The 17,914-nt window shown below is 41.8% G+C and overlaps 1 protein-coding gene across 4 annotated transcripts; it reads right to left on the minus strand.

Moving 5' to 3' along the window:
• Window positions 1-2,626: 2,626 nt before the first annotated feature.
• lysmd4 (LysM, putative peptidoglycan-binding, domain containing 4) lies at window positions 2,627-16,988 on the minus strand. 4 transcript variants are annotated; one of them, XM_014149123.2, is made up of 4 exons: window positions 16,852-16,988; window positions 9,961-10,042; window positions 9,282-9,557; window positions 2,627-4,736 (listed from the first exon to the last, which is right to left on the minus strand). In XM_014149123.2, exons 3-4 carry the CDS (start codon window positions 9,546-9,548, stop codon window positions 4,137-4,139), a joined length of 867 nt encoding a protein of 288 aa, XP_014004598.1. In that variant the 5' UTR covers window positions 9,549-9,557; window positions 9,961-10,042; window positions 16,852-16,988; the 3' UTR covers window positions 2,627-4,136. The 4 variants fall into 4 exon arrangements, with proteins under 4 accessions (XP_014004598.1, XP_014004597.1, XP_014004599.1 ...); XM_014149122.2 differs by having other exon boundaries at window positions 9,282-9,560; XM_014149124.2 differs by lacking the exon at window positions 9,961-10,042 and having other exon boundaries at window positions 9,282-9,560.
• Between the last annotated feature and the right edge of the window lie 926 nt (window positions 16,989-17,914).

Genomic DNA, 17,914 nt, shown 5'->3' on the forward strand with positions numbered 1-17,914 from the left:
AGCCACCTACCTGCCACTGTGCAACAATGCTCATATTCACAGACAGCAAATTGCTTGTCTCATTCCCCAACATGCCCTGCATTCATTCACAGGCACCTGCAAAACAAACCCTGCCGGAAATCGCACTACAAATTACAATGTGTCTGCCAAAGCCCCTGGGGAGTTGAGGAAAATCACAACCCTGGTTTTCCCAACTGAAACAGGCCTTACCTAACACAGAGGGAAAGAGTTAATCATTTGTACCTTCTGTTACTTAAGTCTTTGGATTTGTTAGTCTTTCCCTAAATGATCAGATGGGATTCAAATGGAACCCACAATACAAAGGCTTGGGTTTAAATTTGTCAGTTTACAGCACCTTTGAATTTACTGAAATCTGTCATATGGAGTCCCTCAGAATCAGGCATACATTTCACCAGAGAAAGACTGGAAACTTAGTTTTTGCTTCTGGGGCAAATTAAAGGGAGAAACATGCATTGAGTGACAGATGATCACAAGAGACATTGCCTTTTTCATGTAAGGGCAACACTGTCTCCTGGTGGCAGCTCTGCGGAACTATAGACAGTGACAGGAATGTGAGTCGGTGGCCAATGTGCCAGAGAGATGAGCGCTGAAAGCTCCTTGGAAAAAGTATTAGGGCTGTTTACGTGGCCCACTGCCAACTACTCAAGTATGCAAACTTCTTAAAGCTGCAGCGCTTGGAGTTGTCCATGAATCTTTTCACTCCATTTACTCTCAACCCAGACCGTACAGATGGGGTCTGCGGTGTCATAAATAGAGCTCAACTGCAACCCCCATCTCTCCTGCATGATCTACAGCAGTGTTTCCCAACTCCAGTCAAGGATGATCAATGGAAACAGGATGCACCTAAGCTCAATTGAGTCTCATAGCAAAGGGTCTGAATACATTTGCAAAAATTTCAAAACCTGTTCTTGCTTTCTCATTATGGGGTAGTGTGTGTGTGTATATATATTGAAGAGAGACACAAATGTAATCAATTTTAGAATAAGGCTGTAACTTATTTTTTGTAGCCCCAGACAAGCACACCTGATTCAACGCAAGTTTGTCTGGGGCTACAACAAAAATGTGTGCTGTTGGGGGTACTCGAGGACTGGAGTTGGAAACACTGATCTACAGGTTGGAGAGTTCACTAAAGCAGAATGGAATTAAAATTACTATACATGTACAAATATCAACCTATACAGTATGTATCACTGGACATATTTCTTTTTCTGTAGGCTTACAATTTTTTTTTTCAATATAAGAGGGGATTAATCCTTCAAAGTCCAACAAACTTGCTTTAAAATGTCAAGATTAGTTTTTTTTTAAGGGCTTGAAGAAGGCCCAACCTGAATCAAATACAATACTCTGAAGTCCTATTGTGCTTTTGTCTGAATCTAAAACAGTATAGGGCATAAAGTACCGTAATTTCCGGACTATTAAGCGCACCTGAATATAAGCCGCACCCACTGAATAAAAAATAAATAAAAAAAATATTTTTTAACATAAATAAGCCGCACATGTCTATAAGCCGCAGGTGCCTACCGGTACATTGAAACAAATGAACTTTACACAGGCTTTAACAAAACACGGCTTGTAACAAAAATAAATAGGCTTTAACGAAACACGGCTTGTAAAAAAAAAAAAAAATTAGCAGTAAACTTTAGTTGTCTTTTTGCACTGAGTCAATTCCTCACGCTGCTGTTTCCAACGTCTTATCGTCGACTCATTAAGACCAAGCTCCCGTGCAGCAGCTCTATTTCCTTTTCCAACAGCCAGATCAATCGCCTTCAACTTGAAAGCTGCATCATATGCATTTCTCCGTGTCTTTGCCATGAGGGTGACAAAATGACTACCGTAATCAGAATGATGGGAAGTTTGAGAGCGCTCGATTTAATCTAAACAGTAAACAAAAAAGTTGTTTGACCGTAAACCGTTCAGCAATTTCATTGGTCTAATGAAAGCTTCATGCCGCCAAAAAACTGAGCACGTCACAGAATGTTTTTTGGGAGAAAAAAAAATTTGAAAGTGGGAAAAATCCATATATTAGCCGCGAGGTTCAAAGCCTGGGAAAAAAGTTGCGGCTTATAGTCCGGAATTTACGGTAAATGCATTTTTCATCCAGGAAAACTATTGAAGGTATGTACTATTTTTAAATCCACAAATAAATGCTTAAATAAATAAAACACCAAATTAAGTTTTTTTACTATTTAAAACGTATTAAACTGGTGGATTATAAAAACTCTTTAATAAAGTTATTAACCTGTGTAATTAATGCATTCACATTCACACCGTTGTTTTGGATTTAAATGGAACAAAGACAATAGCAATATCAGGCTACATTTTTCCAGGAGTAACATTAACCGATTGGCACAAAAAGCACCTGATTGAAATGGATTGTGACTACTAAATATAAGTGGCAGCTTTGCTTTCTGGTGGGTGCTTATACAGTACCTTTAGAAAGCATTCACACCCCTCAACTTTTTCCACATTTGTTGTGTTACAGCTTGAATTTAAAATTGATTAAATTGAGATTTTGTCACTGGCCTACACACAATACCCCATAATGTAAAATGGAATAATGTTTTTCAAAATGTATATAAATTAATAAAAATGAAAAGCTGAAATGTCAAGTCAATAAGTATGCAACCACTTTATGGCAAGCCTAAATATACAGAAAAATATAAACGCAACATGCAACAATTTCAAAGATATTACAGAGTTACAGTTCATATAATGCATATAAGTTCATATAAGTCACATACCTTAAAATAAGGTAGGGGCGTGGAACATAAAACCAGTCAGTATCTGATGTGACCACCATTTGCCTTATGCAGCGCAACATCTCCTTCGCATCGAGTTGATCAGGCAGATTGTGGCCTGTGGAATGTTATCCCACTCCTCTTCAATGGCTGTGGGAAGTTGCTGGATATTAGCGGGAACTGGAACACACTGTCGTACTAATTGATCCAGAGTATCCTAAACATGCTCAATGGGTGAGTATGCAAGCCATGGAAGAACTGGCCTTTCAACTTCTAGGAATTGTGTACAGATCCTTGCGACATGGGGCCGTGCATTGTGCTGAAACATAAGGTGATGACGGCTAATGAATGGCACGACAATGGGCCTCAGGATCTCGTCACGGTATCGCTGCATTCAAATTGCCACCAAAAAATGCAATTGTGTTTGTTGTCCGTAGCTTATGCCTGCACATACCATAACCCCACCATGGGGCGCTCTGCTTATTACATTGACATCAGCAAACCGCTCGCCCACATGACGCTATACACTTGGTCTGCGGATGTGAAGCCGGTTCGACATACTGGCAAATTCTCTAAACCAACGTTGGAGGTGGCTTTGGTAGAGAAATGAACATTACATTCTATGGCAACAGCTCTGGTGGACATTCCTGCAGTCAGCATACCAATTGCACACTCCCTTAAAAGTTCTGTGGCATTGTGTTGTGTAACAAAACTGCACATTTTAGAGTGGCCTTTTGTCCCCAGCACAAGGTGCACTTGTGTGATGATTATGCTGTTGAATCAGCTTCTTGATATGCCACACCTGTCACATGGATGGATTATCTTGGCATAGGAGAAATGCTCACTAACAGATGTAAACAAATTTGTGTAGAAACTTTCAGAGAAAAGCTTTTTGTGCGTATAGAGAATTTCTGGGATCTTTTATCTCAGCTCATGAAACATGTTGCGTTTATTTTTGTTCAGTATGTTCAGGAGTAGAAATTTGCTTAACAAGTCACAATAAGTTGCATAAACTCAATGTGTGCAATAGTGTTTAACACTATTTTTTTTAAATGACTACCTCATCTCTGTACCCTACACATACAAGTGTCTGTATGTCCGAAACTGAATATCCATATTCAATTGCAGTTGTAAGGTTGTCACACAGCAAACGTGTTAAAATGTCTTCAAAATAATTAGCACAAAGAAGAAAGAACCATTGACTGGATAAGTCAGACATCTAATAAGGCACAACATCTGAAACCATGAAGTCCAATGTCTGATAAAACACTTACAAAAATCCATACTACAACTTCAATCTTTTGTAAAGAAATGTTACACGGCAACACTTCCTTGATGACCTTTAAGCAGAACACTGATTTGGGATCTAAAGTGAAGTTAAGCATGAAGTCCATAGACATTCTTTCCCTGTATTATGTGTTTGGTTCGTTCAGACTGAGGGACACTTTCCTGGCTGCTAAAAGTGCTCCTAGGGCTTTCTGTGATGAGGCCTGTCCCTGAGTTGTTTGTGGTAGCTACAGCAGCAGGCACTCCAGTATCTTGTGTTTTGATATAAACAACATAAAAGACAGGCAGGATAATGCCTATCAGGAGCATGGCCACCACAGCGTTCCACCACTGGATGCCCCAGTCTGCTCCATAGCTGGTCAAGTGCTGGCCTCTGTAGCCCAGATTTTGTGGCCGCTCCACGGCCTCTAAAAAAAACTCATCCTGTGCATCTGTGGTTTGAATCAGTCTCTCGATGTCATGATCCACTTCCTTGAGGAAGTCAGTGTACTCCTGTAGATGTGGCCTACCAGGGGAGCTGGCTGTAGGTCTGTCCTGTGGCTGAGGAGGTGGTGTGGATGAATTTGAGGTTCTGTGTTCTGTGTTAGCCTCAGTCAATAAGCTGTGTTTCTTCACAGGGATTTTGATTGATTTCAATGCAAACATATCCTGTTCCTGAATCAGGTTGTTCACCCTCTTTATGTCAGCCACCTGTTGAGAGGAAGAAGAGAGTCAATATTGGCATAATGTGAGCACACATTATCAGTAGCCTATGCAGACACATACAGGTAACTGCCAAAATAAAATCACGAGTACATGAGGGAAATGTTATTATGAAAGAAGTTGCTTCCACACAGATGTGGTTCCTGAATTAAGCAATTAACATTCCATTATGCTTAGGGTCATGTATAAAATGCCCAGTTGCCCATTATTTTGGCTTCCAGGGCTAGAAGAAATCTCAATGACTTTGAAAGTGGGAGCATAGGGGGCTTAAAGGGTGTGTGTGTGTGTGTGTGTGTGGTCCCCGATTCAAATGTTAAAGATAGAAGTGCATCAGTCCACGAACCCCAAACCGAACCAAATGTAGCATGCATTGAATCACCGGTTCACATTTTTTTTTTGGGGGGGGGGGCTCAATATTACATTTTTACCTTCTAAAAACAAGCCTACCTCATCTTGTGTCAACTGATGCATCCTCTCCTTCAGTGTCAAACTGCATATAATGGTGTTGACATTGAGCTACAAGTAATTTTGCATGCTGAACAACCCCAGGCAATATCAGTAGCCTACTCAAAATGAGCACTGCCCAGCTTCGAGCGCTTACCAACGCAATGTAGGCTTGGGTGATGTTAGGCATTATTAGTCGAGTGCCAACTAAGGATATTAACGGTTAGCCGGTCATGCTTATCAGTCTATAGGTTAATTTGCATAACTTTGTGGAATTAAAATTGGTTTAAGAATTAAACAAATCTCTGTCATGAAACAAGAACAGTGTCTTGGTCGAAAGTAAATATTTTGACGTTTGTTAACCTCTCTTGGGTAGGGGGCAGTATTTTCACATCCGGATAAAAAACGTAACCGATTTAATCTGGTTATTACTCCTGCCCAGAAACTAGAATATGCATATAATTGTTTGATTTGGATAGAAAACACCCTAAAGTTTATAAAACTATTTGAATGGTGTCTGAGTATAACAGAACTCATATGGCAGGCCAAAACCTGAGAAGATTCTATACAGGAAGTGCCCTCTCTGACCATTTCTTGGCCTTCTATAGCCTCTTTATCGAAAACAGAGGATTTCTGCTGTAACGTGACATTTTCTAAGGCTCCCATAGGCTCTCAGAAGGCGCCAGAACGGGGAATGATGACTCTGCAGTCCCTGGCTGAAAAACAGTAGCGCATTTGGAAAGTGGTCGATCTGAGAACAATGACACGGGTGCGCGCGTGCACGTGAAGACACAATTTTCTTCTTTCAGTCTTTGAACGAAAACGTCTCCCGGTCGGAATATTATCGCTATTTTACGAGAAAAATCGCATAGAAATTGATTTTAAACAGCGTTTGACATGCTTCGAAGTACGGTAATGGAATATTTAATTTTTTTGTCACGTCATGCGTCCGCGCGTCACCGTTCGGATAGGGACCTGAACGCACGGACAAAACAGAGGATATTTGAACATAACTATGGATTATTTTGAACCAAAACAACATGTGGTTGAAGTAGAAGTCCTGGGAGTGCATTCTGACAAAGAACAGCAAAGGTAATCCAATTTTTCTTATAGTAATTCTGAGTTTAGTGAACGCCAAACTTGGTGGGTGTCAAATTAGCTTGCCCGTGATGGCGAGCTATCTACTCAGAATATTGCAAAATGTGCTTTTGCCGAAAAGCTATTTTAAAATCTGACACCGCGATTGCATAAAGGAGTTCTGTATCTATAATTCTTAAAATAATTGTTATGTTTTTTGTGAACGTTTATCGTGAGTAATTTAGTAAATTCACCGGAAGTTTTCGGTATGTTTGCTATTTCTGAACGTCACATGCTAATGTAAAAAGCTGTTTTTTTATATAAATATGAACTTGATTGAACAAAACATGCATGTATTGTATAACATAATGTCCTAGGAGTGTCATCAGATGAAGATCATCAAAGGTTAGTGCTGCATTTAGCTGTCTTCTGGGTTTTTGTGACATTATATGCTAGCTTGAAAAATGGGTGTGTGATTATTTCTGGCTGGGTACTCTCCTGACATAATCTAAATGTTTTGCTTTCGTTGTAAAGCCTTTTTGAAATCGGACAATGTGGTTAGATTAACGAGAGTCTTGTCTTTAAAATGGTGTAAAATAGTCATATGTTTGAGAAATTGAAGTTATAGCATTTTTAAGGTTTTTGAATATCGCGCCACTCGATTCCACTGGCTGTTGACTAGGTGGGACGATTTCGTCCCACATACCCGAGAGAGGTTAACAGGTTAAAGGGGGTTGGTTAGTCTGCAACAATTGACAAATTTGCATCCCTACTGACAACCTATGTAATTTATTGTTAACTACGCTGTTGAAAATTGTGTTTTACAGAAATAAAAGTAAGCTACCGGAGACAACTCATCTGGCTATACCTGCTGAACAGGGCTTACAATAGAGTTTATTTTGATTGTTCCGGTTCACCATCAGAAATAGTTTTGCTTTAAACAATCAGTGTATATGGCCATTTTTAGATATGAAATGATCAACACTACCCTGTATAACGAGTACAGCAATCCCTTTTGTGAGGTGCAGTGCATGGTCGAAAACGAGAGGAAATCACTAAAAACTTCAGAACCGTAAAAAGCATTCTGAGATGGTTTGAAATCTAAAGTTGTGCTATAATATGCTGTTCATCGACTACAGCTCAGCATTTAACACCATAGTACCCTCCAAACTCATCATTAAGCTCACAAGGGTGCGTTCTCAGCCCTCTCCTGTACTCCCTGTTCACCCATGACTGCGTGGCCATGCACGCCTCCAACTCAAATCATCAAGTTTGCAGACGACATTACTGTGGTTGGCTTGATTACCAACAACGACGAGACGGCCAACGGGGAGGAGGTGAGGGCCCTCGGCGTGTGGTGTCAGGAAAATAACCTCACACTCAATGTCAACAAAACAAAGGAGATGATCGTGGACTTCACATCGACGAAACATCGACGAAACAGTAGTGGAGAAGGTGGAAAGTTCCTCGGCATACACATCACTGAAAAACAGAAATGGTCCACCCACACAGACAGCGTGGTGAAGGCGGCACAGCAGCGCCTCTTCAACCTCAGGAGGCTGAAGAAATTTGGCTTGTCACCAAAAACAAACTTTTACAGATGCACAATCGAGAGTATCCTGTCGGGCTGTATCACCGCCTGGTACGGCAACTGCTCCGCCCACAACAGTAAGGTTCTCCTGAGGGTAGTGAGGTCTGTACAACGCATCACCGATGGCAAACTACCTGCCCTCCAGGACACCTACACCACCCGATGTCACAGGAAGGCCAAAAAGATCATCAAGGACAACAACCACCCGAGCCACTGCCTGTTCACCCTGCTATCATCCAGAAGGTCAGGTCAGTACTGGTGCATCAAAGCGGGGACCGAGAGACTGAAAAACAGTTTCTATCTCAAGGCCATCAGACTGTTAAACAGCCATCACTAACATTAAGTGGCTGCTGCCAACATACTGACTCATCTCTAGCCACTCTAATGAAAAAAATGTATGTAATAAATGTATCACTAGCCACTTTATATAAATGTTTACATACCCTACATTACTCATCTCATATGTATATACTGTACTCTATACCATCTACTGAATCTTGCCTATGCCGTTTGGCCAGCGCTCATTCATATATTTTTATGTACATATTCTTATTCATTCCTTTACACTTGTGTGTATAAGGTTTTAGTTGTGAAATTGTTAGGTTAGATTACTTGTTAGATATTACTGCATGGTCGGAACTAGAAGCACAAGCATTTCGCTACACTCGCATTAACATCTGCTAACCATGTGTATGTGACAAATAAAATTAGATTTTGATTTAATATAGCACTATAGGCTATGTCATAGCTCATTTGTAAAATATTGATACATTACTAGCTCAAACACTTAATCTGCCTACATAGTACATACATAATTTACATTCACACAGACCGATCCAGCTCAGAGACGTCTAGCTCATGAACCCCATCAGCAGAAGACTTGAATTTACAATGGAAAATGTATGTATTTATGCAAACGTTAATGCATCGAATCGATTCGTTCTCCAATCTAACCGAATCGCATCGAATTGAATTGTTTCAAGCTGAAACGTTTTGTTCCTTTATCGTAGCCAATGTATCTACATAGATACGTATTGAATCGTCTTGAAAGGGAAAGATGCACATCCCTAGTGTGTGTGTTTGTCATAAAATCTGAACCCAATTGAAAAGTTATGGGAGATTCAGGAGCAGCACCTGAGACCGCATTTTCCACCACCATCAACAAAACACCAGATTATGGAATTCTTTGTGGAAGAATGGTGTTGCATCCCTCCAATAGAGTTCTAGACACTAGTAGAATCTTTGCCAAGGCACATTGAAGCTGTTCTGGCAACACGTGGTGGCCCAATTCCCTATTAAGACACTTTATGCTGGTGTTTCCTTTATTTTGGCAGTCACCTATATGTACATTGCCTGACGTTAAGTGTACAGTACACCATGTACAGTTTGCTGACAGCAAATAAATGGGGTCCAGGACTTACCTTGCAGCCATATTGCAGAGCAAGTTTGTTGAGGTTGTCCCCAACCAATACATCCCTCTCTAGCAGCATGAGGCTGCCCAGTCTGTCCTGGTCCGGCTCCTGCCGACCCCGGGGCCTAAGCGCCATCACATTGAACTCTTCTTCCTCTGAAGAGCCTGGAGAGTCATTTGGCTGGCCGTTCCTGAACATGTACACCTGGCCATCTACACTGGCATGGACATCCACTGGGGCCTGGAAGGCCCGGGGAACAAGGTCTCCTCTCCACATCACAACTAGCTACTTTAGGTGGAAAAAAGACACAAAAGTATCAAGTGTGATAAGGGTTTTATAATAAGTAGCTTGCTATGTAAAACTGCATACAAAAATACCTCAGACTGTCTGCACTAGCTATAGAAACAAATCACAAGTACATTGTTTGAACAGTAAATTAGCCTAACTCGAATTCCCTTATTTTTTATATTCTTCATTAGCTCAACTGACATCAACTTTACAGCAATAAGTGTACCTTTACCAAAGCCACTTACAACCTCTCTAAATGGAGAGCTACCTATGCCTTTACTCAGCTATAGCTAGTCTACTCTCAGACAGTGTGTTACGCGAGATATGTGATAACGATATTTCCATACTTGACGTTACAGGGCAGTTTATACAAAATGCTTCCATAGATTGTTCAACTAACCTGCTCTTGGCGATACCTTTTTCGTTCTTGATTCGGGAAAAAGGTTATCCTTTAAAATGTCAGTGTCCAGTTGCAGATGGTTCTACAAAAAACAGAAAGATATTAAATCCATGTTTTGTACCACGTGAGGAGGTTCCTCGCCATCTTAGCTGCAGCACATCTAGCATTTCCCAGCATCTTTTCGGGGACTAGTCGTTTCCATGAGACACAGCAACGTGAAGATGACAGCACGTCACATTGCAACCAAAACAAAGATGTACACACACTCGATACAAAACTTGGATTTAATATTAAATGAAATCCCAAGTTCCAGAAACTTTGGGAAACGGCAGCACTCCAAAAACGTTTTTGTTTTCATTTAGTACAAAAAGTTGTCGGCACCTAATTTCATGTCTTTTTGTCCTTTTAAAAAACTTTTTGGAGTGCTGCCATTTCCCAATGTTTCTTGAACCTAATTTGAAGTTAGTCATATGGCAGAGCAATCCAGCTATTAAAATGAGACAGCGCCCATGTTACCCACTCAACTCAAAGATATTAAATCCATGTGTTCTCTGGTTTTTGTAGAACCACCTGCAACTGGACACCGACATTTTAGATAAAACTTTTCCCCGAATCAAGAACAAAATAAAGTATCTCCAAGAGCAGGTTAGTTGAAAAATATATGGTGGTGTTTTGTATATGCTAGCTACCCTGTAAAGTTAAGTGTGGAAACATTGCTAGCTAGTTATCGGATAACCCATTCATAGACCTTAACTGCTTTAGTGCCCATTGATGACAGTATCTTCTGGTCGTTCTGAACGTTAAAATGCACTGCTTGCGGTACGGTTTTGGAAACATAAGTAACATATCTTTCATATTAGCAGTAAATATTTTGTTATTTTTAAGGCAAAATTACTATACAACTTTATAGGGTTAGGGTTCCCACTAGTGATGGGAAGTTTGCCTCTTTTTACTGACTGAGTCGGTCAGTCAAAAGAACGAATCGTTCGATTAATTTTGTTAATTTGAGTCAGTAATGCCCAGACCAAGCAGAACCCCCTCCCGGTGAACTGAAAACTCAAGAGTCAGAATTCAGATAGTCTAGAGTTAAAAGCGTTGGGCCAGAAACCGAAAGGTTGCTGGTTTGAATCCCCAAGCCGGATAGATGACAAAATAATGACAAATCTGTCGTTGTGCCCTTGAGCAAGGCACTTAATCCTAATTGCTCTGGATAAGAGTGTCTGCTAAATGACTAAAATATAAAAAAATGTAAAATGTTCACGTCCTTCACCATAGGGGGCTTATTGGAGCTGTCATCTATGACAGATTTGTAAAAGTGTGCTTTAAACAATGTATATTTGTTGATTGCTAGGCATACAAATAAGATTATTTGTTGATACAGTTCAAACAAGGTTTATTTGTGGTGGCCGCAACGGGACTAGATTGTGAACGACACTTGGTGGAATGCATTGCGAACTGCAGTCCCCCAAACGATTAGCTGCTTCATTACAGGAGTTCCCAAACTGAAGATTTTAACGATGGAGAATCCTCCTGGTTTAGACCTCACCGCTCGCCATCATACATAACGAGTCCAGGCTGCACCTCACAAAAGAACAGTTTGTAATGTGCCAATTTTGATTACAACGTCCGTGGCTCCAGTTGTTTTAACGGATTAGCCTAAAATGTTTTTCAGCTCAGATTTACTTGAGGCATATACATAATTCAGCATAGGCATAGTTTATAGGCCTAGTGTTTACATTTTTTAATGTATTCATTTGGGTTCACAGTGTGGACCGAACAGAGGTCCCTGTACCGTACGAATAGGTGTACCTGTAACGTCGTTACCTCCCTACTATCTAGCATGCTCCGAACACCTGTGTGTAAGCATAACTGGTAGTGATGGGCATTCCGGCTCTTTTCAATGATCCGGCTCGTTCGGCTCAGCTCACCAAAAAGAGACGGCTCTTTTGGCTCCCAAACGGCTCTTTAAAAAATATGTTTTGTATTTTTTCAAGTCAAACAGTTTGATAGTCAAACTATGATTGGTGTTTAAAAAAAAAAAAATGCATTGGTTTGTTATGAAAAAGAATGCTATGAAACATTTGCATTTAAAGTATACATTTTTATGAATACTGCTCAAAAAAAATAAAGGGAACACTTAAACAACACAATGTAACTCCAAGTCAATCACACTTCTGTGAAATCAAACTGTCCACTTAGGAAGCAACACTGATTGACAATACATTTCACATGCCCCCAATAAAGGAGTGGTTCTGCAGGTGGTAACCACAGACCACTTCTCAGTTCCTATGCTTCCTGGCTGATGTTTTGGTCACTTTTGAATGCTGGCGGTGCTTTCACTCTAGTGGTAGCATGAGACGGAGTCTTCAACCCACACAAGTGGCTCAGGTAGTGCAGCTCATCCAAGATGGCACATCAATGCGAGCTGTGGCAAGAAAGTTTGCTGTGTCTGTCAGCGTAGTGTCCAGAGCATGGAGGCGCTACCAAGGAGACAGGCCAGTACATCAGGAGACGTGGAGGAGGCCGTAGGAGGGCAACAACCCAACAGCAGGACCGCTACCTCCGCCTTTGTGCAAGGAGGAGCACTGCCAGAGCCCTGCAAAATGACCTCCAGCAGGCCACAAATGCGCATGTGTCTGCTCAAACTGTCAGAAACAGACTCCATGAGGGTGGTATGAGGGCCCGACGTCCACAGGTGGGGGTTGTGCTTACAGCCCAACACCGTGCAGGACGTTTGGCATTTGCCAGAGAACACCAAGATTGGCAAATTCGTCACTGGCGCCCTGTGCTCTTCACAGATGAAAGCAGGTTCACATTGAGCACGTGACAGAGTCTGGAGACGCCGTGGAGAACGTTCTGCTGCCTGCAACATCCTCCAGCATGACCGGTTTGGCAGTGGGTCAGTCATGGTGTGGGGTGGCATTTCTTTGGGGGGCCGCACAGCCCTCCATGTGCTCGCCAGAGGTAGGCTGACTGCCATTAGGTACCGAGATGAGATCCTCAGACCCCTTGTGAGACCATATGCTGGTGCGGTTGGCCCTGGGTTCCTCCTAATGCAAGACCTTATGTGGCTGGAGTGTGTCAGCAGTTCCTGCAAGAGGAAGGCATTGATGCTATGGACTGGCCCGCCCGTTCCCCAGACCTGAATCCAATTGTGCACATCTGGGACATCATGTCTCGCTCCATCCACCAACGCCACGTTGCACCAGACTGTCCAGGAGTTGGCGGATGCTTTAGTCCAGGTCTGGGAGGAGATCCCTCAGGAGACCATCCGCCACCTCATCAGGAGCATGCCCAGGCATTGTAGGGAGGTCATACAGGCACGTGGAGGCCACACACACACACTACTGAGCCTCATTTTGAGTTGTTTTAAGGACATTACATCAAAGTTGGATCAGCCTGTAGTGTGGTTTTCCACTTTAATTTTGAGTGCGACTCCAAATCCAGACCTCCATGGGTTGATAAATTGGATTTCCATTGATTATTTGTGTGATTTTGTTGTCAGCACATTCAACTATGTAAACAAAGAAGTATTTAATAAGATTATTTCATTCATTCAGATCTAGGATGTGTTATTTTAGTGTTCCCTTTATTTTTTTGAGCAGTGTATATAAACAAAGTGCATATACATCTAACCATTCAAAACTAGTGCATATACATCTAACCATTCAAAACTAATACTATCTACAAACAGCATAATAGTATATTGCACCATATCAAAGAAAAATTAAAAACAATGTGCAAAACTCTTTTCTCTCTCTTTTTTATTGCCATGTTACAACCAGCAGCACACAGCAATGCTGACCATATTTTGCTTTTGAGAGATTTTGTCCCGTTTGTCCTGTTTTCGAGTAGACCCTCTCAGAGGGAACAGATGTCCCTGGTATGCAGTCTCCCTGTCATGACTTTAGTAAGCCATGGGTAGGCAGAGGCCTTGTTCTTCCACCAGCTCAGAGGATCTGCAGATCTTTGGAGGGGCTCCTCCAAATAGGATTGGACCTCCATTATGGCATCTGCTGAGGGATTCCTTTGTGCTGCATCCCCAGTTGCTCTCTCGTCAAACAGCATCCAAACAGCAGACGTTTGTGGCACTACTGCTGATGCTTCTGCTCCATCTGATTCCTCTTCTCCCTGTTGCCCTGGTGCCTGAGCCAGCTGACTGCTGGGGCTGTCCCTCCCTGCTGCTGAGGTTATTCTTTGAAGAGCCTCATCAATCGCTCTGGCATCACTGAAGGCTAACTTCTTAAACCTGGGGTCAAGTACAGCGGTTTCTGATAGCATGTGATTATATTCCATTCTGTGGAACTTTCTGTCAATTGATGAACATAGGGTGTCCATCAACTCTGTCACATGTCCTGTGGTTACATTTTCTTCTCTCTGGCGGCTGGCTGTGATTCACTGCAGACCCTTAAACAGGAGTATCATTTTTGAGGTTGTCACATAGCTGAAAAGAGAACAGTAATTTATTAGTTCAGGTTCATGTTTTGTCTACTGATACTACATTCTCATCTACATATGTAATACTGGATTAAATAATGATGTAGTAATAACTGCTTACTGTACTGATTTCCACTTATCTCCACAGTGACCTGCTCAAAGGGTTCCAGGACTCTGCACACCTCCTCCACCACCTCCCATTCCTCTTGGGTCAGAGCATCAACAGGTGCATTGACAATGGCCAGGGTAGAGATGATGGCATCCTTTGACTCAAGAAGCCGCTTCAACATATACAATGTTGAATTCCACCTTGTAGTGCAGTCTTGTTTAGGCCTCAGCTCAGGCATCCCCATCTGGCGTTGTGTAGGCTTTAGTTTTTCAGCACCTACTGTGCTCCTGTGGAAGCATTCCACAGCTGCTTTCACTTTGTCCACAGTGGGCTTCATCAACTTCAGAGCATCTCTTACAATCAGGTTGATTGTGTGGGCAAGATATGGATGATGGGTCCATTTTAAAATGTATGGCTTTGGTTATGTTAGCTGCATTGTCGTTAACACAACAGACCACTTTTCCATCTACTTGTCATTCTCTGGCCACTCAACAGTTCCTCTGCCAAGTTATCTGAGGTGTCTGTCGCTGAACTCAAAGCAGTCCAGAAGACAGCTAGACATCGAAAAATCTTCAATGAAGTGATATGTAACAAGTGGTTACCCTTGATGTCCAGCAGTCAGTGGTAAGGCTAACTGCAGTAGCTTTTTGGACTCTTTCCCTCACGGAATCCTGTGTGCTCTTGTACAGTTGTGGAATAAGTGACTTTGAAAGGGTTTTCCTGCTTGGAATTGCATACATTGGATTTAGAGTATTGCTACAATTTCTAAAACCTCTGTCCTCCACGATCGAAAATGGCTGGAAATCGGTGGCAATCATTTTAGCCAATGCAATATCAATTTGGCCTTGTTTTGCTACAGACATAGACTTTGGCATAGAGTGGTCCATAGAAGACTGCATTGCTGTGGGTCACTGAGTAGGCCTACTTGACTGAATGGATGCATCTCCACGTGTGGAGGTGCTGGCTCCACCACTATCACTAGCAGGCCCGCTAGTTTCTCGAAGCTCCGCTACAGCTACCTTCACAGTTGGGTGCACAGTTCGCATATGCCGGTGTAGGTTGTGCGTAGAACCGGCTTTATATGAGATTTTGTTTTGGCAAATTATACACTGTGCTCTAACATTGTCTACATTATTAAAACGCAACCAAATGCTACTGTGCTTCTGACTCATTTTCCAGCTGTCCTTCCTCCCTCTACTCGGCTGCTAAACGTGTGACTGAGTGAGTTGGCTCGGCCCTCCCTCAGGCATCTTTGGTTCATTGGTTGACACTGTGTCTGATTGACAGGAACAACATGTGAGAAGTCTTAGAAGACAGAACGAATGTGTGTGCTCTTGAGCATTGGGCTATATATATATATTTTTTAAAGTCGTTCTTTGAATTAGTTAATTCTATTAATTTAAATATTTTGATTATTCATATCTTAATTGTTTTATAAATATATTCGGCTCTTCTGATATGCGAGCCGGCTCCCAAAGTTCACCTACAAGAGCCGGCTCTTAGACCCATCACTAATACCTGGAGAGGAAGTGTAGTTCGTCAACTGGAGGCACACACAGCTTGTGGATTTCTGCAAAACTACTACAGTAAGTATCTTTATTTGAAAAACATTCTCGCCGACATGACACAAGCGGCACATCAGCATATGTTTCGAAAACAATGATTAGACGTTTCTAAACCTTTAAACACAACTTCGAAATTGTAGTTCACATGGAGCCAAACGTGGGCGAATGTAACCGCTAAAAACTCTATACTATGTAAAGTTAAGGGTTTTCGAGCGCTAGCTAGTTATCGCATATGTCGCGTTACGTAACATTCAATGTACCTAGTCAGACCATGCAAAGTTGCATATATGCAACAGACAGTCCTGAAACTAGTCTCGATGTGTTATGAATTAGCTGAGAAATCTCAACTCCAGGTAGATACATAACTACCTGGAGTTGAGATTTGTCGTCTAGCTGCTGTACCTACTAGTTATACATGTGACTAGCTAACGTTAACTTCATGTCTGACCTGTTGCTTCATTAAAAACTATGACAATCACTAGCTAGCTACTATACATACTATCAAAACGAAAACAGATTAACAAAATAACCAGCAAGTTGCGTGGCGACTGGTACGTAGCTAGTAACAGCTAGCTGTTCAAGTTAGCTAACAGGCCGAATATATTTTGACCTTGCACACTTAACTTTACTTTCTTCACTCACGGACTGTGGACGTGACATAGCCAAACTTACCTAACACATTACAGTAGCTAGCTTGAACCAAATGTTAATCAATCTGAAAAATAAAATGTACAATTATTCATATCAGATTGGCTAATAAGGTTTGAGCTTGCAACTCACCTTAAAAGTAACTCGTCCAGTTTTCCCATATTGTCAAATCCCCCGCAATTCTCACTTGTTACAGAGCTGCAAAGACGGGGCTCTCTCCTTTCAGCGTTGGGAAATACAGTCTAAGGCATAGTTTCTTCTTCGTGTAGTTTTCCGGCAGACAATGCTTTGTTCGTTTTTCTTCTTCGATGAGGTTTAACGGCGGTTGGCATCCAATGTTGAATTACCGCCACCTACTAGAATGGAGTATAACTCCCTTATACTTTGCTTGATTTTTTTTTGTTATTAAATAAACTACAATCTAAAACTACAGTCACCCAAAAAAATATTTATCTAAAAAATAAGCACTGTACTTCACTATTTAGTCCTACTTCAGGCCAACAGCCTTGAAAGGATGGGACACCACCACTCAAAACACCCTGTAACTCTGTCAGGTCAAGCACACCCAAATACGTCTCTGCACCTGCCACCACAACATCAATTTTCTGCAACTTATGTTCCATCCCTATAGTACAGTTGATCACCATTGCTATAAATGCTAAAAATTCAATCTTACTGAAACATATATCACTTGTTGGTTTATCACTCTGTACTGGTACAGATCTATTACTCACACCACTCCTCTTAGGATCCCTCCCCCTTGACCCATCTTCCTCTACTTTCTTCACTGCCTCAGCATATGACAACTTCTGCACAACTCGAACCCTGGAAACCTCAACCTGCCTCTCTCGGACACAATATTTCTGATCCCCAGCCCCATGGGCACCCCTACAATTAACACATACCACTACTTTCCTCAATGCTACACATTCCTTTGTCTCATGCCCTTTTGCACACTTCTCACACCTCGGAATCTCCCTCCTACATACTGCTGCAACATGACCATAAACTTGGCCCCTGAAATAACTTAGTGGGATCGGAAAACAAAAGCTTTCACAGAATAACTTCTATACCCTAGCATGACTTTATCCGGCAAAGCCTCTGCTTCAAAACTCAGAAGGACAGACAGGGTCTTCACAGTCTCGCGCTCCTCGCCTCCATGTCTGCGTCACACCAAACTTCAGTAGATCCACCT

Source organism: Salmo salar, chromosome ssa16 (genome assembly GCF_905237065.1).
Source record: "Salmo salar chromosome ssa16, Ssal_v3.1, whole genome shotgun sequence".
Taxonomy (NCBI): Eukaryota; Metazoa; Chordata; class Actinopteri; order Salmoniformes; family Salmonidae; genus Salmo; species Salmo salar.